This window comes from Ambystoma mexicanum, chromosome 10 (genome assembly GCF_040938575.1).
Source record: "Ambystoma mexicanum isolate Mex_15411 chromosome 10, UKY_AmexF1_1, whole genome shotgun sequence".
NCBI lineage: Eukaryota > Metazoa > Chordata > Amphibia > Caudata > Ambystomatidae > Ambystoma > Ambystoma mexicanum.
This window is the reverse complement of record NC_090932.1, coordinates 729168946-729192889: the sequence shown is the minus strand read 5'-3', so window position 1 is coordinate 729192889 and position 23944 is coordinate 729168946. Positions and strand designations below refer to the sequence as shown.

General features: G+C 43.8%; 1 protein-coding gene across 1 annotated transcript in view; it reads right to left on the bottom strand.

Annotated features, from left to right (window-relative positions):
• CP (ceruloplasmin) overlaps positions 1–23944 on the bottom strand; it is a 536222-nt gene that overhangs the window by 3609 nt on the left and 508669 nt on the right. Inside the window, exon 18 of the mRNA XM_069618363.1 lies at positions 8949–9111. Within this exon, the coding sequence (XP_069474464.1) occupies positions 8949–9111 (163 nt within the window). The remainder of the gene's footprint in view (positions 1–8948; positions 9112–23944) is intronic.

Genomic DNA, 23944 nt, shown 5'->3' with positions numbered 1-23944 from the left:
AGTGTTTCAAGGCGCCACGAGGCAGGGAGGGGGACATAGGGAAGACAGACAAGGATCTTACTAGGCCAGGAGTCATTCAGATTGTGCAAGTGCATGGGAAGGGGGGGAGGGAAAGTGCTAGGGGCAAGGGAGAAGGGGAAAGCGCAGTACATGGGAAAGTGTAATATGAAGGCCAATACACATAAGGATAAGTCCATGACATCCATTAGGACCTGTTACAACCAGCTAGACCCACTGTGGCCGGACTTCGGAACAGGTGACAGATGCCACTTTAGATTCTCAGCCTGCCACAAAAGGCGACATAGCCCAATTGTTCCAATGTATATAGAACGAGAAGGCAAATACAGTTCAGGAACTAAAGGGCTCATTTAAAGAATTAGCTACCAATGTGCAGCAGGCTGAGAGTAGATTGGGGGATCTTGAAAATGCGTTCTGTGATCACAAACACAACTATGATCAGTTGGAAAGAAGGGTCGCAGCACTAAAGGTGCATCGTGCTTCCCAAGACGAGAAGAAGAAGGATAGTGAGAATTGCTCACGTAGAAAAAATATTCAGATTAGAGGAATCCCTTGTGAGTTTGCGGACTGGGAGCTTGAGCTCTATGTTAAGGATCTCTTTACTGAGATGCTAGAGGACACAACCGAGTTTGACCTTATATTGGACGCAGAGAGTGTTTTTTAAATGCAGAATTTACTTCCGGACATCCTTAGACGGGTGCACTTTTTTAAAACTAAAGAGCAAATATTCCAGCAGACCAGATCATTGCATGGAATATCGTTCAGTACTATCACGCTCTTTCAGGACTTGGCACAAGGAACCATTCAAAGGCGCAGGCAGATGAAGCCACTAACACTGTGGCTGGCGAATAAAGAAGTCCAATATCGGTGGGGTTACCCATTTTGATTCATATTCAAATATGATGGAGTGCAGCACCAGTTCACCCCTCTTCAAGCAGCGATTGAGACCCTTAAAATTCTGAGTGCTGAATTACAATGCCCAGAAGGATCATAGAATACAATGTCTGTGGAAATGACTGGTTTAGAACACAGTCTCGGAAGGGCCGTCGTAGGGATCGGAAGAGGCTGTCCATGGATAGGCGAGAGAGGAGTGTAGATGCCGAGGGACCCACATGAAGATAACGACCGGATTTGTGTTGCCTCACATGAGCTGGGGTTGGGCATCTGACTGAATCAGTGGGATTAGGGCTAGCGGAGAGGTGTTTGGGGCTTCTTATTGTTTAAGTAGCTCAGATCCATGAAGATGCAATTTTGTTTAAGTCTGAACATATTGGCTGGGCATCAGGAGTACCCACCCATACTTAGGTTTTTTCCTTTAAAGCCAATGAATCCCCAAAATTGGGTTGTTTAGTGTTTGAAGTTATTGCCTCCAAGGCATTTATAAAGTATTAGCAGTACTGAATTCTTAATGGGGTAAAGTCATGAACTTCACAAGTATTGTTTGTCATATTTGATTATTGGAAATAATGCTGGCTTGTGGGTACAGATGCTAGAGTTCGCTCAGTTCTTTCAATGGTGGTGAAAGACTCAGATGGGCATTTCTCATTGTGCTATGATTTAATGTGGTATTCTGTGAAGAAGAATGAGATGCATAAGATCCGAACGGGGTATCGCAAGATAGGGTCATTGAATGTGCAGGGTCTTATCTCCCCTAGCAAGTGGAAAGCATGCTGGCTAAGCTGACAGAGTTGAAAGCTGATATAGGCCTGCGTCAGGAAACTCATCTTCTGAAGGCTGATTTGTCATGATTACGGTCTAGAGCCTTTGCAGACCAATGATTTCCATCACCAATGGAATAGGGTCGCGAGTGGTGATATTGCTCAGTCATTCTTTGAACTTCAAGATGATGGGGGAGGTTAAGGATTATCAGAGGAGATTCTTGGGCATTTATGTTTGGCTGGGGAAAGAGACCTGACCCTGTTTTCAATATATGGCCCGAATCGAAATCAGGAGGAGTTCTTTGCCCGGCTGCTCCCCCGTGTCACGCAATTCAAGAACGGTGACCTGATAATGGTGGGCGACTTTGATATAGTGTTAGATGGTGGGCTAAATAGTTCTATACCGGGAGGGGGTACAGACGAGTTAGGATCGGCTTCACTTAAACAGGCGATACATAACTTTCAGGTAGTAAATATATGGAGACACTTACACCCACATGATAGGGATCTCACACACTTTTCCCATGTCCACCATAGCTATTCTCAGATAGACTCTTTCTTAATTTCCCATTCACTCCTGTCTGCTGTCACAGCATCCCCTATCGAATTAGTGGTTGTCTCAGACCTTGCCCCTATTAGGGTTCAGCTGGATACATATGTGTTACATGCACGGAAATCCACCTTGTGGAAAATGAACAGTTCACGTTTAAATGATATAGCCTATTGTACCTCTATTGCCGAGAAAATGTCACCTATTTCCGAGAAAACGCGACGGATGGCATGCCTATGGCGACCATTTGGGATGTGTTTAAGACCACGCTGAGAGGTGAAATTATAAGTCTGGCCTCAGCACAAAGCCCAGTGCTCACAGCTCAAAGGTTGGAAGTGGAATACAAAAGGGATGGTTCACAAAAGAAATATAGACAGTTACAAGTAGCAAGAGCTGAAATGAAGGCGCAATGGGCAGCCGACGTTTCTCACAAACTGTTACAAACTAAATAGTTTTATTTTAGCACATCAAATAAGGCTTCAAGTATTCTGGCATATAATCTGAGGTCACAACAGGCTAGCACCGCAATAACAATGCTAAGTGATAACAGCAGTCAATTACACGAGGATGAACCTGCTAAAATGATTATCCTGACCCAGTATTTCAGGGACGTTTTTGGGGCACAAGGATTAGATAGAAGGGCTCAAAAGGAATTTATTTGTGCAGGGCAGGTACCTAAAATCTCAGAAGCAGATAGACAGTAATTAGAAGGCCTCTCAGGTTATCCGTTAACTCACCCCAAAAATAAAGCTCCTGGGACTTTTGGTTTCTGAGCCCTTTTTTATAAGAGGTTTTCTGAAATATTGAACCCACAATTAGTCATTATTTTTAACAGTTCCTTTGAAACTGGTGGAATTACACCTACTTCGGGGAAGTCTTTATTGACCCTCCTGGGGAAACCGGGGAAAGATACAGCACTGTGCGCTTCTTATAGATCTATTGCAGTTCTTAATTATGATGCCGCATTTATTCAAAAATCATAGCCCTAAGATTAGCAAGTATCCTTCCAGCGATTATTCACATGGATCAAGCAAGATTTATTCCAGGACACCAAGCACAGGATAATATTTGCAGGGCCATACATGTTATTGAATGGGCAAGACGTGAGAATCAAGAGCTGGCGGTCCTTTGAGTCAATGCTGAAATAGCATTCGGCAGGGACGCATTGGGTGTATCTGTCTGAAGTGTTGAGTGATTTTGGACCTATATTTATTAAGAGGGTATTAGCTAATTTTGTTCATCCAACCACCAGAATTTAATTGAATGGGGCAATCTCCGACCCCGTAGCTCTATCAAGAGGGACTCTTTAAGGGTAGCCACTGTCTGTGTTGTTATTTGATCTATCTATGGAGCCTCTGGCGTCTAGTTAGGTCCTTGGAAGGTATTTCAGGTATGGAAGTAGCAGGTTATCAACACAAGGTGGATCTGTATGCCGTTGACTTCCTGTTTTTTAGATGTAATTGTTTGACCACCATACCACACAGTTACTTTATTGGATTAATTTCACCGGGCTTCTGGGTTTAAGTTCCGTTTCATAAAATCTATCATACTTTACGTGTCGGGGCAACCCTGCACTGTGAGTGAGTTGAGGGACCTCTTTGCTTTCCAATGGGTTTCAAAACGGCTGAAATATTTAGGGGTTTATCTCACAGCTGAACATAGTCAATTGTATTCTAATAAAATCCTGGCACTCATGTCCACGTTAAAACCAGATGTGGAGCGTTGGAGGGAATCTGACCTTAGCAGCAGTCAAAATGACTCACCTACTGAAATTGTTGTACATATTCCAGTGACTCCCCATTCTCATCACAAATACAGTGATGCGAGATCTACAGACTCTGATTTTTCGGTTTATCAGGGCTAAGCGGTTCTCAAGCGTTTCTAGGCATAAGTTGATGGCATCGAAGGAGAAGGGTGTATTGGGGGTGCCAGATCTAGAAAGTTATTTGCACACAGCAGAGCGTGTGCCTTTGTTGCATAGTAAAAAGAAAGATCAGGACCCGGGACATTGGATGGACATTGAGCAATTTATAGTTGGTTTCCCGTCACATGACTGGTGTTGGAACTCCCCAGTAGCATGGCAGGGTGGGGCTTGTTTACTCTCAACCACAAAGGTGATATTAGTTTATTCTAACAGAGCGGCATGTAGGTATAATGGGATGACCTTTCCATCCCCTCTCAAACAGGTCTTGGGCACATTGGAATTCCCTCCAGGTCAACAGGCTGGGGGATTTGCTTGCTGAAGGTAAGGGGGGCTGGTGCGACTTGGTCAATTATTTGACAGAGGACTGGTTTTGACCTTCGATAAATGTAAGCAAATGTTTATGCTGAGGGATGAGGCAAGGACTTGGTCACGTGAACAGCAGCCTCCTCGTTGATGTCTGCCTGGAGCTGGCCCAGTGTCCTTAAATCACTGTGGTGTGGGCGGGAAAACTGATTAGGACAATTGAGTGGCAAAGCCTGGTCACGTGATTAGCAGCCTCTGCAATACTGTCGTCTCTTTTAAAAACTCATTAGGCACTAAAGTACAACTCTCTAGAATAGACTATATTTGTGTACAGCAAAGCAAAGTATGGTGTGGATGTCAAAAAACCTTTCAAAGCTACGTTTATTTTAGCATTAATGGGGTTGTCTTTTTAAAACTGCAGCACTAGAAATGAAAACTGGAGGTGTTTTACTGTAGTTTTCATTAACCCTTCTGCCTTGTGGCAGAAATTCAGCCCCTTATAAATTGGACGCTGTGTTCAATTAAGGCACTATATCATACCCAAAGGTTGATTTTGCATTATTAAAGGAATTGAAGTTATGACCACTATATATCTGAGAAGGTGAAATGGCACGCGAGGAGAGCAACTGACCACAGGAAATGCTCTGTTACTTTGGTGAGAATCTTACAGGTGCCACACATGAGGCGGCTCTACTTTCATGGACAAGGCTCCACAATTGTGTATTTCAAACGGAACTGCTGGCCAGGGGTGGAGAGGCTTAGTGTGGACAACTTCCAAGAGGACTTGTTGTTCTGTAGGATACAGAGGTGGGAAGGGAGTACTGAGCAGTGAAGAGGCAAGTGGTTGTGCAAGGAAGACATTTGCCATCTTGCTAATTATTGCCACATCACTTCCTTGTGATCCCACATGATTTCCTGCAGACCTAAAGCTTTGGGTATGATTGCAAAGAATAGAAATCATTTTATTTAAATAACTATGGCTGTCTCCTAGCAACAGGCTTGGAAATGCAAGAATCTGCTGCCACGATGGTGCTATATAAGGACTGTGTTCCCTCATTCCTTAACATCCTATTGGGACTAATCCAGTTCAAATGATGTTTCCAGGATGAAGGTAAGCATCCCAGAATAGAGAAGATCTCTCTCTCCAGCCACCTCTGGGGGACAAGAGAGGTCACCTTCTGGAAGACCAAGAGGCCACTCGCTGCTGGGAAGATGCTGTGGGGTATGTTAAAGGACCCACAGCATTTTCGAATTATTGTAATTGTGCCGATTGGCCCCTCTAATGAATGTACTAATAAGCTGTCTATAACCTCGCCGTGATACCTAAGGGTCTGGGCGTGTAACAAATGCAATAAATAAATAAAAGGGCATAAACCATAACACATGCTTTTTCTCAACATAACAAAGTTTCATGGAAGAAGAACTTGAACTGGTCTTGATACTTTAAAACCACCTTTGCATTCCTGACTGAACCGCCTGATGCTTCATGAAACTTTCTGCCTTCCGAAAAGAGAGCCGCCTGCCACATCAAGATGCCTTGGCCAAATCTCCTGCTTCTACTGCAAGGAGAAGCACCAGGACACCTGCTAGACTGTGTGGAGCCTGCCTAAAGGGGCTAAGGTAGTGAACCCATGATTAGATGCCCCTGCACATTCCAAGGCATTCTGGGTGCCTTGACCCGCTGTCTCTGCAGAGGGAGCAATAGAGACTGCTTAAATCCCACTTTCAGAGGCATAGACAGGATTATCTAACAAGTGGAGCCTGAAGCTAATGTAATTGGGCCGCCGCAGCGGCATTAACCTCTCTGAATGGATGCACAGTGCAGCTGAGTGGGCATTTACAGATTGTGGGTGGGCCTTGCCTGCTCAGGCCCTACCCCTGTCTACGCCACTGCCCACTTTCCTAACTTAATCAAAGACATTTTAAAGCAACTAATTTTTTCACTATTTTAATCTGTCTTGTCTTCACTGTTTCCACCTTCTGCACTATTATACCCACAGCTTGCGATCTATATTTCTCTAGGCTGTAAAGTTAAGTAAAATGCACATGTTTGTAGAATCTTCCTTTGACATTTCTTTTATTTGGAACCTACTGATCTATTATATGATTTCACTGCTAACCGTTAGCTTTTGAAAGTACTATCTGCTCTCAGCACATTTTAGGGCAATGGAGGCCAAGGAGACATACAGATCCCCTTCTACCTGTTTTGCCTTTATTACTGAGACCTTGCTTGGCACAGTTGTAGTACAGAGATGGGTTTAGTGCTTGAAAGCCCTTGCTATATCTCACTTGTACTTCATCTGACCAGTACTGGTTTAGTCCCACAGGTGCTGTCTTCTCAGGGAACGATGCGAAAAGGGGAAATATGGAAAGATCCTAGACATAAGCAAGCTGATAGCTCAGGGGCAACATGCTCACCTTGATCCCCGGGTACGCGCTTAGAAACCTCTGGGTATTAAGCACGCTATAAATGACCTATTATGTTATATAATTTACTTCTGCTTCCACAGCCAAAGAGATGAAGCCATGTTTCTAAACTGTGCCCATTGGACAGATGTAATGTAATTACCCGGGAAAGGTCAAGGTGGACGCCCCCCTGCCCTCCCGCCACCCAGCTAACAGCTCTGATCGGCCAGTTACATTTTTCGCCAGGAGGATCACTGTCTCATGATTCAGTGAACTGCAAGATTGAATGCACCCTCAAAAGGCCCTCAAACTGACCTATTTGTCTATTGTGAGGAGTAGATATATCCAGCTCACGTTGTCCAATTATTATTAGTCGACTTCCAGTCTTATTATATGCTTGCCACAGAAGGGGAAGTCATATCAGCATTGTTGGAGATAAATAACGACAAGTCCAGTACCTATCAGAAATAAACGATGACATTCTAATGGCCTGGCGACTACTGCAAGATATGCATTACGCAGTAGACCATTGCAGAAAAGCAGCAAGCATCCCTTTAAATGCGCACAGCCTTGTGAGGCCCGTGGAGTGAGCTTTGTGGGGATAAGCTCGCCAGAGGCAGGTGAGTAGGGCAGTGAGGAATGTGGGTGTGGTTAGTGACTGAGGGGACACGTTGGGATCAGTAAGAGAGGGCTTACGAGGCAGGTTGGGCAGGGACTGATGGATAGATCTCCACCTCACTGATGAGGCCCAACACGGCTGAAACACGTGTATGGTATTGCTGTTGGTACTCTTGTTCAGAAGCGAATTGCCATAGTATTTCGGTGCTGGGCTACCCATGTGGGCGGGACAAAGACTGATATGCAAATGGATATTTCCCATCTGTGAAAGATACAGTGAGCAAAAAGCAGATGGCTGCGAACTCTCAAAGTGGTTAATAACCACTGAACAGGTTATCATACCGTGTTCTTTCGAGAGAGGGGCGCCTGCTACCTTTTTTGTACTGATGGATAGAGGGTAGTATGGATTGGGGAAGAGAGGTGTAAGGAGAGGTCTGCAAGGGGCTATGGGCAGGGTTATGATCCTATTATTAGGTGAAAGCCAGACTGCAAAGCGCACAAAAATGGCACACACAGAGAAAACATTTTGGAAAAGATCCTGCACAAATTAAGTCGCGGAATAGCAGCCTGCAAAAGAGCAGCTAGAGTCCAGCCTACTAGGTGCCACGCCAGGTGGAAATTCGACTACTGTGGCTAGACTCAATATTGCCTCTGGAACTGGATAGCAGAAGCTACTCAAAGAACATCCTTAACAAATTGGCAATTTCTGGGCCTCTTAGCTACCTAGTTGGACGTATTTCCAGCAACGTCATTTAATGATAGTAAGCACACATTTTTGTCCAGCAGTACAGAAAGATACTACATGTCACAGGGCCCGTATTTCATCTCTACTGGCTCCATCACCCTGCGTGAGAGGCAAAACCGCATCAGGTAAAGGTCGTCAAAACATGCACCCCCCACCCCCTTCTTAAGGCAAGTCAATCATGTCAATAAAAACCTCTTTTTATGAAAAAAAAGTACTGTGTTCTCAACTCGCTGAGCTATCTAAATAAATTATGCACATTTCGCATTGTACCTAACACCCTAGAAGACTTAAGAAGCATAATGTGTATACCTTGGAGGAAAAAAAGAAAACGTTGCACAAAACATTCGGTACATTAACGATGCTCGTCTGTACATTAAGGTTGTGCTATGATGCTGGGGCAAGGGTTGTACTTCACAGTATGCCGAGCACAAGAATGGTGAGAGGGCGACAAAAACAGAAATTGAATGAGAAAGGTACTGGGCTAGACACAAGATGATCACGGTCTGGAGGTTATGAGAAAGCACAAGCCTGACTAGCCAAATGTCAAGGGACTTGCAAACTGGCTGAGAGCTGATGTCAGTATATTCCTATCTTTCTTCAACTTATACATTGCTACTACACAATATTGGTTGCGAGGGCCTTAACGAAGGCCCGGGGCATTACCTGACTCAGTAATGGACCCGCGGCAAGGGGCTTATAGCTTAAATATATTTCCTAATGCCTCACCTTCTTTTTCCAGCACGGTATAGGTGGTCTCCATACCAGCAATAATGTGGTCATTTACATGGCAATGCAGGAGCCAGGTTCCAGGATATAATGGCCGCATTTCCAACGTTTGGTAAGAACCAGGGAAGAGGTTGTACACATCAGAATGATACACTCCAGTATTCTAGGAAGGAAAGATACAGCATTGTAATTTCACAGACAGCTAACCTTTGATACACAAAGTTCATATCACAAAATGAATGTTTAATTTGTTTCATTCCATTGCCACAAAAGAGTGAAATTCAGATTTCATTAAAACGCCTTTGAAATAAACCTTGGCGAAGTGTCCCTTCCTACATTTGACATCCACCCTCTCTCATATGAATATACCGCTACTCAACTCCTTGCTCCCACCTCCCTCACTGTCCTCCCTTTCTGTAGGCCTCCTGGTCCACTTAACTCCTTGTTTACTCATTTGGACCGATTTCTTGACTCACTTCCCACTGAGGCACCTATCACCATATTAGCAGACATACATCCCCCAAACATCTGCACTGTTCCTCAATTTAAAATAGCACCTCAACTCTCCGATCACACCCTGACCTCCTTCACGACTGACTGACCAACACTCATGGCCACTCCCTCAATCACATCTTCCAATCATCATTTCCCAACACATCTGTCAACTCCATTGATCCCTTGCCATCTGACTACTTCCTTACTGTTCAATGTTGTGATATGTCATCCACTCTTACTCCCCCCAACGCCCCATTATTAAAACAGACATTCAAACCTTCTAACATCACTTCCTACATAGTCGAGATCAAGTCCTCTCCTGTAATTCTCTCCAGCCCCGGTTTCTTCTATCGAGAAATCCTTAATCAACTTCAACTCAGCCCTCACCTTGATCATTGATACCACTAGCCAATTTCCACCTTTATCCCAACTCTCCACTATGCCTTGTTGTCAGCCTTGGATCTCACTGGAAGATTCAGTGCCTCAAGGCAAGTATGCAGCTCCATATACAACATGGTTGCTAATACTGATACCCTTCACAACTGATCACCTCTAAGGCTGCCCTCTCCTCTCTTTCTATTGCCTTTGTTGAAGTTAAGTACTGTGACTTCACAAATCTTTTATCCTCAATTCATTCTCAGCCTTGAAATCTCTCCACTACTCAATGGACCATGCTGCCCACCTCCTTATCACTGTCTTCTAATGATTTCAAATTCTAGTTCCCATGCAAGGTATCCAAGACATAAGGCACCACAACTGCTCTCTCTCCCCTATTGAACCTCTTTCTCAACCACCTTTCTCACCTCAACTATTTTGGCTCCTTTCCTTTATCTAACCTGCTGAAGTAACCATTCACCTGAACACCAACCCATTGGTTCCCGTGTGGACTTGTTTGCTACCTAAACATCCATGGCCCTTGCACCCCTCACCTGTTACAACATCTTCTCCCTCTTTAGGCTCACTCTCAAAACTGGTAAGTTCCCTGGCTGCTTCAACATTTCCACAGTCCTACCCATCATCAATAAGTCCTTTGCCAAGCCCATTAACTGGTCAGACTATCACCCAATATCTCTTCTACCCCACTACTCCAAGTTCTTTGAATGGTTAGCTTTAAATTGGATTACTAGCTACCTTGAAGTCAATTCTCTGGGTCCCTGGATCCGGCGGCCACCACTCTGTAAAAACAGCACTGATTCACGTCACTATCTTTCTCACCATTGTCCATCACTCCAACCTATCCTCTATACTCATCCCTCTGGCCATCAGAACAGCCTTTGACACCACTGTCGACATCTCTCTCTCCTAACACCCTCACCACAGTAGCCAAGGCACTTCGCTTGCTGGGATTTCTTTCTACCTTTCTCACCTATCATTGTCTCATGGAGGACAGTTCCACTGATCCCACTCATCTCACAGTAGGAGTCTCCCAAGCCAGTCCAGGGACTCTGCTCTTTGCCCTCTGCACCTCTCTTGCCAAGCTCATCTCCTTTTCTGAATTCTCCTACAATCTATACACCGACGATTGCCAGATCTTCTTTACCCCTGACTTCTCCTACAGAATCGCTAATTGTATTTCGGCCATTTTGCATTCAATGGTACTTTAATGATGTGCTATGTTCAAATCTGCTAAGACCAAAGTCATCTACCTCTCTGCTCACCAGGATCCACCTATCCTTCCCTTCCCATGCACTTTCCCTCTTACCTCCTTACACCATCCCTTAAGGCCAATATCCTTAGGGGGATCTCTTTGACAGTGATCTCAAACTCCACCAATGTATCACCTACACTGCCACCAATGATATGCGCAACCTCCTGAATATCAGCAGAATCCACCCTCATTATATCCACCACTCCGCCAGAACTCTCATCTCCAAATTTGCACTTGACTCCAGATCTATCTTTCTCTTGGGCCCCCCTCTTTACAAATCTTCTCCCCATAACAACATTCTGAATTTGCAACATGTACCCTCGCCAACCTCCTTGCTCTTTGGCCACCTCTGCTCACTGTCGCTGTGCCAGTTGGCTCACTGTGCATCACTGATACCTTTCAAATGTCATCTACTCATCTTTAAATCACTCTGTGGCCTGGAACCCCACGCCTGGCTAACTCCATAACCTGCTACTCCCCACTTCGGGCCCTTAGCTCCAGTGCCCTCCTCCATATGCATTGTTCTGTTACCCACCCCTTGCTTCTACTGATTTTCACTCTTGGCCCCCCGATTAGCTGGAACACCCTTGTTCCTGACATAAAAATATGCTCACTATTCTGGCCTTCACAGCTTCCATTAATCCCCATCTCCTGGCTTGATTATTCCATTTGCTTATGTAAAGCATCGTGAACAAAACCTTCTCCACTCACTGTGGAGTCAACAAGTGCAGAGGTTTTGACTGAACCGCTGACCTTTTGCTAAATACATACATCTGACATTTTGTCAAAACATCTAGCTTTATTTTGGCAGCATCTATTGCCTACTTACCATATTCAAACTCCCTGCAGACGAATAAACGCAACTGGCCTTATGTGCATAATATTAATTGTATTATTTGCTTTTCTTGACAACAATGTCATTGTGCTGAAATCACAATATTACAATGTATATGACTATAAATGTTGAAAACAATATTTAAAAAACTTAAGTTACCACTCTATCCCTAAAATCATAGCTTATCAAACTCAGCCTTTGCTGAAGTATCTCAAATGCACTCGAGCCCAAACTCAGCACTTGAGCCCACATGCAGCAACAGATCATGTCCCAGTTAGACTGGTCCTGCAGAAATCAATGCATGTTAGGTCTAATAAGGTTCAGTAGATGTTAGAAATGGGGTCGAGATAATGGTCTTGAAAATCATATATTTAGGTCTTGTACTAGATGTACAACATTCCGGACAGAAGATGAAGAGGAAGTTGCATTTGGCCTACGCATACCTTTGCACAGTATGTACGAAATTGACAATGTGAGCTTCAGAATAGTGGGGGATGATGAATTTAGCCAGTGGAGGATTTTAAATATTTCCAGCTAATGAGTGTGAGTGATGAAGGGTAGTAGTGAGGAACCCCCAGATAACCATGGTGGTTTGGTGGGGCTCTTCTACGAGAAAATTTAAATAATGGCATTAAATAGTGCATTTTACAGCATATGTTTGTAGTAAATTGGGTAAATAGCCATACAATTTACTTTCAGTGGTATACACACAAAGTAACAATAGATGCCATGTCACCAACAGTACAGAAAGTCATTGTCCAATCCAATTTCATGTTGTCTTCACCTATAACATATGCTGGCATGGTAAATGAAAAATCCACTTTGTAATGCACATGCTTTCAATATATGTCAGTATTCTGCCTGTGTAAGATGATCTTCACATCCTGTCTGTTTCAATGTATGTAGGTACTGCCACTGTAAGAACACACTCATTTTGGCTGTGCATCATAATGATTACCACTGATAGAACATACTTGCGTTGGACATTCATCCCAGTATTGTCACTGTAAGAAAACACTCATCACTGATCAGTCTAATAATGCCAATATTGCCACTGTAAGAACGCACTCATACCAGCTGCTCATTAGTGCCAGTATTGCCACTGTAACAATGCACTCACGTTGGCTGCGCTAGTAATGCCAATATTTTCACTGTTACGTTATAAAACCTTTAAATTGCACCAATCACCACCATAGTGGTCTTATAGCACCAGTACCTTGACTGAGAAATCGACATATTGTGCCCCCACACATTGTATCCAGAATCTGGTCTATGGAAGAAGAATAAAGAAAAAAAAGGCTACACTGAGGGGTAGGCGGAAGCGGGAAACAGGAAAGGGATACACAGAACTAACAATCTAGAAAGATACAAAAGAGTTGAGCAAAAGGGAGAATGGTTGTGTAAATAGGGGTGCACTTGTAATGGTATACACCGTGGATCAAACAGAAAGCTGAACATGAAAGAGGGAAGATAAGAAATCTTGGGGTAGCAAGCAATTATACAGGGTTGGCATTTTACAGTACCTTGAAAGGGAATACTAGAATTCATGGAAGCATAGTTGCGTGATGTCCGGGAGAAGTGCACAGAAAGCTCTTGAAGTGCGGTGGTCAGAATTGTCAGGTAGTGTTTTTTAGGCATCCCCTGCAAGCCACAGTGATTTAATCTGGGACTGCCCAGCCAATTGTCAGAAGTTATATATCCAAACATTGGCTGAGCAAAGAAGGTGAATGCAGGTTAACCAAACTGAGGGAGAAGGAATAAAGACAAGGAATTGCAGACTGCACTGAAAGAGCCACACCTTCATAGCCTCTCCATGAGGGCAAATTCATGAATGCGAGTTCTGTGAGATGTGGGAGCAGTGTGATTTCAGTGCATCTTGTTTGTGCTGCTACCTTGTGCTGTTCATGTGCAAGCTGGTGAAGTGATGAATTGCCAATTCACTTATACACCCCAACGGGATGCAGTGAAATTCTCTCATAGAGAAATCAATTAGAAGGTAAGATTGTAAAATAATGCATGGCAGACTACCTATGTCAAAGGGAAAATTGGCTGAAGGACAGCTCTCTAGATGGGCAATTGTCAATAATAAAGCCTACATGAGGTGAAGCCGGCCCTTTCCGGCAAAGGCCCGCAGGATAAGGCCCTGTTTGTGCCCCAAGTTTGCCATTCCACCCCGTGAACACAGAGAGGGCAGGAGCCCTTTCCCCACCGGATCACCCGACTCTACCCACATGCTGCAGGAGCAGCTGATCTTCACTTCGCATGTCCCAGACGACCATTATCCACATTGGAGGCAGCATCAAAGAGGTGAGCACTTCGGTGCATTGAAGCTACCCCTCCTCTTTGAATCATCCCTGCAATATCGTGCAATAAGAGCTTTTTTTCATCCTTTTTATACCTCTGATAAGCAGCCCGAGGCCGTCTGATTCTAAAAAGGCTGCCCGGCTTCTACTCAGCTCTCGGCGCTGAAACGAGGCTGTTGTTGCATTGCCTAGCAGCGCATGCAGAATTTAAACCAATTAACTCAACTGGCAGGCAGAAGTCGGCTCTTTCTGGGTAAGGCTCGCAGGGTAAGGCCCGTTTGCACCTGTTCACACTCTGGAGCGCTTCTTTCTGCACCCTTCTTTCGACTCACTGGGTAGCCCTCCTATCTTCATCTTCATTACGTTTGAACAAGCTGCCTGTCTTCACCCGCCAGCACAAATCTGTCAGCTGTCTCCCCATCGAAACGAACATCCATCATTGGCGTGTCTACAGCTCAATGACTCTATCCACTGCCGGAGTCTGATACACGTGACCATCTTCTTTACATTAAGGTATGGCCCTTTAAAGACCTCTAACTTTTTGCCTCTACGAGCTTACGCCCACCTGCACGAGGCTCCAACCTGACATTCAGACCATCTAAGTGACCACGATGTTCAGTGCACTCTTCTGTACTAAGCTCTCTTGTCTTCACAATGCCCTAACCCAAAGAGAGCGCGTGCCTTAACGCTTCATTGTGTTCAAGCTGCAACTCACTCACCCTACTACCTACGTTCATATCTTTTTTGTCAGCTACCTTTCTAGCAATTGTAGCATTCTGTACTCAGCACACCCTGCACTGCTCAATGCTTCCTACCCAACTGCACTGCCATCTGTACTCAGGTCACATCTTATCTAACCACATGCATTCTGTATCTACCTACCTGTGTAGCCCATTGCATTTTTTCCTAACTGCATCTAGATGCTCACTGCAGCATTATAGACTGTACCTAGTATTCCTGTGTTACCTAATGCATATTATCTAACTACATCTAGCTGTCCACTGCTGCATTATAGACTGTACCTAGCATACCTGTGTACCCTAATGCATATTATCTAACTACGGTGTGCAGTCATTTTTTCGAAAAATAAATGTCGAAAAAAAAGTCGTATTCCTTTTTTTAATTATATATTTATTTTGGGGTCCGGGAATAAAAAAAAAAGGGGTAAAATAAAAAAAGAAGAAGAGGGGGGTTGGGGAACCGCCCCATTTCGAATAAAAAATGTAATTGAAAAAAAATTAGACTTTTTTTTTCTACATTTTTTTTCTCGAAAAAATGACTATGAACCTCTAACTACATCTAGCTATCCACTGCAGCATTGTAGACTGTACCTATTGTACCTGTGTTGCCAGCATTATGACCATTGTATGATCATGTATCAGCAGACTGCTGCCTAGGATGGTATCAGCTACATGATGTACATAACGACTACCTATTTGTCTAATCTTATCCCACTAGGGCCTCAACAGGATGTTCCCAAGTGAGTACTGCTTATTGATAGTGGTCTTCTCCACGTACATCAGTACTGCTATTTTATACTATGCAGACTGGTAACTATTTCACTGTCACTTTTCTCAAACGGCATAAGCCATGTATTGGGTGGATCATACACTTCTTACCACACGGATAAGCTATTTATTCTTCAAAAAGAAGGTATGCTAACAGGTGTCTAAAAACCGGCAGATTACTATGACAAAGGGTATATCTGTTACCCCCAAAATTCACTCATGAACGTTAAAACATTTTTTTATTAAACATATAAATGATAGTACTCATAAAATGATCACATTACATAAAACTCCATACAAAACATGTAAAACAGATATTACACAGAAACACAAGAAAGTACAAACAATGTGGGTTAAATCTCTTGATCACTAAGTCAACGCCATGTGATACTTCACATTGGAGTTGTTTTCTTTTTTTACAGGAATATTGTTATTGTTTCCTAGACCCAACTTGCACAAGTTTCTGTCCCTAAAACACAGATAAATGTAGGACATTCATCAGGGGTATTTCGTTACTTGTGTTGTATAGTAGTGATAAAGTCTTCTTTCCTATCACTCTTTCTTTGTCAAGTATGTTCAGTGATTTATGAACCCGTACAGACTGTGGCAGCAGTGTTCCACAGTCGGTGTTGTACCACCAAATGGTAAAAGAGGGGAAAGATTTCCTTTTCTTGGGGAATATCTCTCCAAATATCTTCTATTCTGTGAGGAATAGAGGCAAAAGCTGAGTTCCCTTCAATGTAAACACTACACCCTTAGTGCAGTAAATGTTACGCTCACCTGGTTCACACCACAGTTAAAAATTCTGCGAGCAGAGAAAAGAAAATTAGAAGTCTTGTTGGAAAAATATCTCCTGTAAAGAAAATAAACATAACCTGAATGAAATGTCTACCAAGTATAAAGAAGAAATAAAATGAACCAAACATGAAACATACAATGAAAGGATAAACAAAGCCAGTCCTAGCACCAAGGAATTCTTTGTTATCCTGAGGGAAATGGAATCCCCCACTCCCACAGAGGACTCTTGTATAAAGGACAAAGTATGGTGTACCAACATTCAAAATGCTCTATCCAACAAAATTGCCACCCTCCAAAACAAAATTGAAGCCAAAAGACTCATCAACCTGCCCACCACAAATTATCAAAGAGGCTGCCAGAGACCTGGCACCATTTATCACCAAATTATTAAATGCTTCATTCCGTGCCTCTAACGTCCCCACCAACCTTAAGGATGCTTGGGTACTACCACTGCTGAAGAAATCCTCACTGGACCCAACCATCCCTACTAACTATAGGCCTATTACTACAGTCCCCTTTTCACTCAAAATAATAGATACAGCTTGATATCTCCAGATCCAGTGGTATCTAGAGGCCAATAACCCTTTAGGACTAAGACAATCAGGGTTCAGACCACTCCACGGTACAGAAACTGCCCTGATTGACATGAAAATGAAAATTGACCAGCTTAAACTGACAATGAGAGCTTTCTCCCCATCAGCTGCTGCTGACCCCACTCCTATCACATGCGGTGTCCCACAAGGCGTGTGTGTCTCACCAACCATGTACAATATATCTACAAAGCCACTGTTCAACGATTTGGATCACCTGGGTGTCACCTACACTAATTATGCAGATGACACCCAGATACTCTTACCCCTGTCGGGCGGCTATGACACAGACTTGACACTAGTCAATAAAATATACTTAATCATTCAGGCATGGATGGCAGCCTATGGCTAATGCCGGAACGATGACAAGACTGAGATCTTGATCCTAGGAGCCTCAGCCAACCCCATCAAATTGGGATGCCAATACACCTCATTTAACATTGATGGCATCGATATCAAAGTCGCCAAGGAAACTAAAACTCTATGATTCTGCCTGGACTCTACATTGAACTGGGGTAAACAAGTCAATGCAACAGCTTCTGCTACGGCGTACACATGTAAGTTGATTCGGGCGTGCACACCCTTCCTATCTACCAACAGCTGCATCACACTAGCAAGAGCACTAATCATGTCTAAACTTGATTATTGTAATGCCCTCTATGCAGGAGCCAACAAACAGATTCTGAACAAGCTACACATTCTACAAAATAATGCCTTAAGAACAGCTTTAAGCATCCCAAAGAGGCAACACATTTCCGATGCCAGAAGAATACATAATTGGCTCCCTATCAATTGTCTCCATCACGCATAAAAGTCTAAATAATGCTGCACCGCAGTATCTAAGAGATAAAATCATGAAAAAAGCCTCATCGCGCCCCACTAGGACTGCAAACTCACACTGCATCGTAGTTCCAAGATTTAACCTTAAAAAAGCCTGGGGCACCAGTTTTCCGATTCAGGCCGCCCACTTTTGGAACTCCGCTCCCTATTCATCTGCGAATGGACCAGACGTTCCAAATCTTCAGGAAAAATACTAAAACATTGCTAATCTCGAGCGACATCTGACTGCCTTTAGTTCCTGACTTCTTGCGTCTTTCCTTGTACACTGTTTTTGCCTTGTACCGTCTCTTGTCTTCCCACTATGTATGTCTACTACTGCACTTTACCTGAACTGTATTTAGCCTTATGTGGAACTGTAACCCTTGTACTTCTATGCAATGCGCCCTGATACCCTCGAGTCTGGCGCGCAATATAAATAAATAAAACAAACAAACAAACAAACAATCTGGCATTGTTTTGCGTGAAATGACCCATTGGTGGCAGTACCCCTTTGGCTCAGGATTGGCCAAACTTTGACGCTGTCTTGTATTGCCTAGATACAACCAGCCAGTACAGACAGGTTCAGGGGAGCAACTGCTCTTCTACTTGTTCCCACGACCCTGAACAGTCACAAATGGTGAAATTGTACAGAAGGGTAAGCCGGGAGGAATCTGGCAACTCTTAAATGAGGGTGGGTTTTTAACAGTGGTTTCTTTGGGAACAATGCCCTGAACTGTACCACCTGGAATTTCTAGAGGACTACAAGTAGCTTTATAGGGATGGCAATAAAAGACTTATGTTAGCTGTTCCTAATAATGCCAGCATTTCCACTGTATGAATACCTTCATTTTGTCTGTGCCTAATACTACCAACATTGTCAAATGTAGCAACAAATTGTCATGCTGACTGTGCCAATATATGCCAGTATTGAAGACACTCATGCTGCTGTGGCCAATCATTCATTAAGAAATCACCACCATGCCACAGTGGTTTCAAAGCACAGGTCTTGTCGGATCTGGTGGCCTATTGTATCCCTGTCCTGCGGTCACCAACACTTAGTCTGCTGGAGGACAATAAAAATAAGGGAAGGAAGATGGGAAAAGAAAGGAAGCGACAGTAGTAAAAAAGAGTAGGGAGAAAGTTTGAAATATGTGAACATATGAATGGAAATTATGTATTGTATGGATGGATGAGGGACTCCAGAGGTGCTCAGGCTATCCTAAGTATAATGAACGGCATGATTACCTGGATCACCACTTGGATAGACTGTGTCATTTAAAGGGCTAGAGAAGTAGGCTGTCAAGACAAAATATTCCAAAATATATGTGTTGCTTATGCATAAAAGGTTTGGCTAATGGGTAGTAAAGGACTAAAAGGAAGCAGAGGATTTTAGGAATTTAATGGCTTGTAATAAATATTTAAAATTATGGGTAATACACCAATAAACCAGTCATGTGTGTGTGTTAATAACAGTAACCAGTGTGAATAGGCCAGTACCCTGTTTTATAATACACACATTTGGTTTACCAACAAGTACAACTTCATTCTTGTTATTTCTAGCAATAGAAAGTACTCCCATTAAGTTTGGAATGGCCTCAAAAGTAGTAATGTACCGGCTCCGGATCCATTCCAGAAAGGAAATGCTCTACACAAGGATGCTGCCTGGGATGTAATAAATTCGTAAGGGGGCTCATGCTTGGGGATGGTATAAGTATGTGAAAAACACACTAAAAACGATTGTCTTAAGTGCACTCTAACAGGAAGTGGACTCGGTTCGAAAAAATGAGGTCAGAGAAGTGAAAGAAAAATTAAATCTACTTGATTTAGAAAAACATTTTTACAGTACTCAAACCCAAACAACTTCCTGGTTATTTAACCAGTAAAAATTGACTGGGAGCAGAACCCTATCTGGACGACATAAACTCACTTAAGACCAGATCACTGTGTTTAAAATGTAGATTAACTAGTGTCCCGGTTGCCGGAAATACACATGGATGGGTGACCCCCTTTTTCTCAAGCCATGCGTCCAGAACAAGATCCTTGCCAGTGTTCTCTTGTTTGTCCTAGTGCCATTCCCATCAATAAGGAGCCAGCGAGACTGGTAAAAATGTTTCAGAGCCGAATGCTGGCATCCTGGAGAACGTGGCCAGACCACCCGTATCCAGCTCCCAGGCATCTGTGGTTCATCGGCGGCAGAGAGAGACCAGCAGAACAAAAAGAGAACCGCTGTGCCACCAGCACGTGCTAGACAGGGAAGCTGCACAGGGCTGCCGGGCAACCGTGGCAAGCATCCAAAGTCGCTGCCAAAAACCATAGACCACCAGGGACTAACACAGGCGATACAAAACAATACACATCTCCCCCTAACAATTAGACTTACCTTTTGGACACAAGGAACAAAGTGCCCAGACACAAATCTGAACATTCAACCTCCTGAGCCGCCATTGTTGCTCCGGGAAAGACCTGTGCAGAGTTAGTGGGCAGGGCTTAGCCACAATTTGTAACTTTTGTTGCCTACAATACATCCAGGGTCGGAAAGGCAGGGCAACATTTTTCAGGGGAAGAAAGCCAACGCAGGAAGGGGAAGGAGTATAAAGTGAACACAGGAAGTGTGGATATTTGGGTGAGGTCGGAGGAGGAGAGGTGAAAGACCAAGAGACTGGCAGGAGGAAGGGATGAGTGGTCAGAGCATGGTGGTGATTTCTGGAGAAGCTGAGATATTGGCTAGTGAGTGAAAGTGGTACAGCAGTTTGAGTGTGCTTGTTTGTGTAGCAAGTGTGGTTAGAAGAGATGTTGTAAGGAGTGACTATAAATTGTGGTATTGTGACGCTCACCTTTGCTCTGCAGGGGCACCTGGAAGACCTTGCCTGCTAGGACTCTCCACCCTGTATACACTGGAGGAGCGGGCTTCTGAGTGTTATCCTAAGAGAGTACACAATAATGCATAAGTGAGGGGTTTAGAAGTGGATTCTACCACCCACCCACACTCCCAATTCTACCAGCCCCTGGAATCTCCTCTCACCTGTGTCAAAAGGAAAATAAACTATACATCCTGTTGTGTTCTTAACAGGGGTGCGTTCCCCGCTGGGACCAGTTACATCACTGGTCGTGAGGGTTCGCCCAGACCTGCTGCAGCGTTTATAGGTTCTTAGTACTTAATGTTTCTTGAGAGTTCGTATGAGCTCTTTATCCATGCCCACCTAGCAATAAACTCCTTGTACGCGTGCTTGCAGTTATCCTTAACACCTATTCCCGAGTTTGGTGATGCTATCATTAACAAGAGCTCTGCGAGGCTGGAACTGCCCTGGCGGTGAAAAGCCCTGTTTTCCTTTAATGTCTTAAGTCCTAACGGGCTGCTCTTATAGCCCCTTTGTTTTCTCTTCTTAAGTGCCTTGAGTCCAATGCGCCTTACAATGTCCTGAATGGCGGCGTAAGCACTAACCTCGTGTTCTCTCCTGCAGGTGAGAACAGCGGGAAAAAGGCGAGGTGCTGTTCGTCGTAGTGGAGGCGCGGCGTTGGAGAAGACGGCAATCCCTGTGCGTCGAGCGATGGTGCGCTTGACAGTAGCGGAAGAATGCGGCGAGCGAATGTCCGGAGCAGCTGTTGCCCGCAGTGAAGTCGCGTGGGGAAGAGAGTTCTGGGAATCCACCGTCGTGAAGAAGGGAATACTGCACGCAGAGACCTTGTAAGTGTTACTTGAGACCATAGAGTCCGTGGTTTGTACAACTGCTAACAGCTTTCTGTTCTTCTTCTAGGAGCGAGACCGGGCATGTCATGCTACGAATGCAGAATGACGCGAAGCAACGAGCTGGGCTTGGGTGTGGCTTTAAATAGTGAGCCACACCCAGCCACGCCCCAAAAGACTGGCCTGCAGCCTAGATTGCACTTGATACCTATGCCTCCATGTTAGGGGAACCAAGGGACGGTAGCAAGGATGGCTACCAGTGAATATGCAAGGAGCCTTTCATTGACCCCTGACTGCCTGGTTCTAATTAACCCATGAAACGCCTGCTAAACCATGGGTCCCTGCTTCCATTAACCCATGAATGCTGTATGGCAACAATCCCGCCATGCCTGTACCCACCTTGCCCCGGCTTGTTACTTAATACAGAGTCCCTTGTGGTATTTGGGAGCCCCTTGAATGTAAGTCTGCTTTGATACTAGTGCAGTAGGGTTGTGGCAGGAAACCGTGGTTGTGACAGGTATTGAGTGAAAGGAGATTGTCTGAGTAGTAGTAATGTGTAGGAGGAGGAAGTAGTAGTTGAGGGAATTAAGTAGTAGTAAGAAGGAGGGAGCAGAAGTGAGGAGGAGGATGGAGTATTTGTGTGGAGGAGGTAGCAGTAATATAGAGGAGGGTATAGTGTATTGGAGAAGAGAGTAGTGGCGCAGAGGGAGATGATTGTGACATTGGAGAGTAGGTAGGAACATCATGGGTGGATGAGTTGTAAGAAGCACAGCAAGTGGAGGGAAGAGTGAGTAGAGAGTGGGAGTTGATGGGACGAGAGAAGACGAGAGGGAGAAGAACGAGTGAGTGTGAAGGCACAATTCCCAAAATCCCATTAGAACACTCACAACTACTGGCTAGAGTAGGGACAGTTGTGAAGTACAAGAGGGAGTTTACTGAGAAAAGGTGCTCTGACGTTAGGTCCTCACATCTATTTGAAGGCAGAATTAGACAGTAGGAGTCAATCTTCTGTACCTAATAACCTTGGGTAAGAGACATCTGATTTAGGGAGGAGGTGCAATATAAGATGAGAGAGAGGGATGGCTGTAGGGCTCACATATATTTCAATAAAACCATTGGACTGCTTCTGAGATTTGCAGTGATTCTTGTGCCATCTACGGCAGTAGGTTGTCTAGTTAATGAGATATGGGGTTAATTTGGTGCACTTTGCCTCTGAATATCTAATACACCAAAATAGGGCAAATATAAGTCTACTGTAATATCAGATAGTGCATGAAGTTCCCTATACATCCTTCACTATGTTATAGAATATAACATCTGAAATGTCTGTTACAATGAAACAGTACATTAAGCATATCAATCCACACCTGTAAACATGCAGAAAAATAAAAAACAGATCCCAATTGGATCAATGTTCTTTCTTCCCTTCCCAGATAAGCAGTGTATCGTCACCTTCCTACATCCCAGCCATTTCTTGCGAAAACAGCGGCCTTTGTCCATGGAAGTTTTCATTCAAACATAAACAGTGCTACTGCTGCAGCTATAAGGTCCCCTGCTTCAGACAATGGCCCCCTTGGAAAGGAAATTCTCATATGCAAAACCGTTCCTAGTGAAAGTTTTGAATGCATAGTTTCGAATGGCAAAGTTTCGAAAAAAGGCATCAAACAAATGCATTTCTTTTTAATGGGGGTGCCCCCCAGGTCCCGTTTTTTTACCCCTTAAAAACCACTATAGTAAAAAAAAACTTTACCTAAAAAAAAAAGCATTTTCTCGATGCATTTTTTTTCAAAACTTTGGTATTCGAATCAATGCATTCGAAACAATGCCTGGATACCATGTAAAACAATACAATAACATGATTTTTTTAGTGTACTGCTTCATACTAGGGATTTCCGTGCTTCGAAGTGCTGTAAAAGTGAGAATTCAATATGCCATTCCCACAAGGAATTACTACTCGCAGTGAGAGCTACACAAATGGGCCTAGTTTAGTGATTATTGTAATGAATGTTTATTCTTCAGTGTTTTGACCAGAAGAAAATGTTATCAAAATTAAGAACAAGAGCTTCCACAATTGTCCAACAGAACTTTCATGAAGGCCATTAGCAGTGTAGAATAATGCACACCAGGTTAGTTAGGTCACAGAAGACCTTCAACATTAAGGACAACTAGTTAGGGGGCAATAAGAGGATGCCTGGCACTCCAAGCACAGCCTTTGAGGCCTTCTTGAACTGGGACTACATGTATTCAATCAATGCCAAATCGAGCAGGAGACCACACACGCATCCACTTGCCCCTTATAGACCACAAACTGTGAG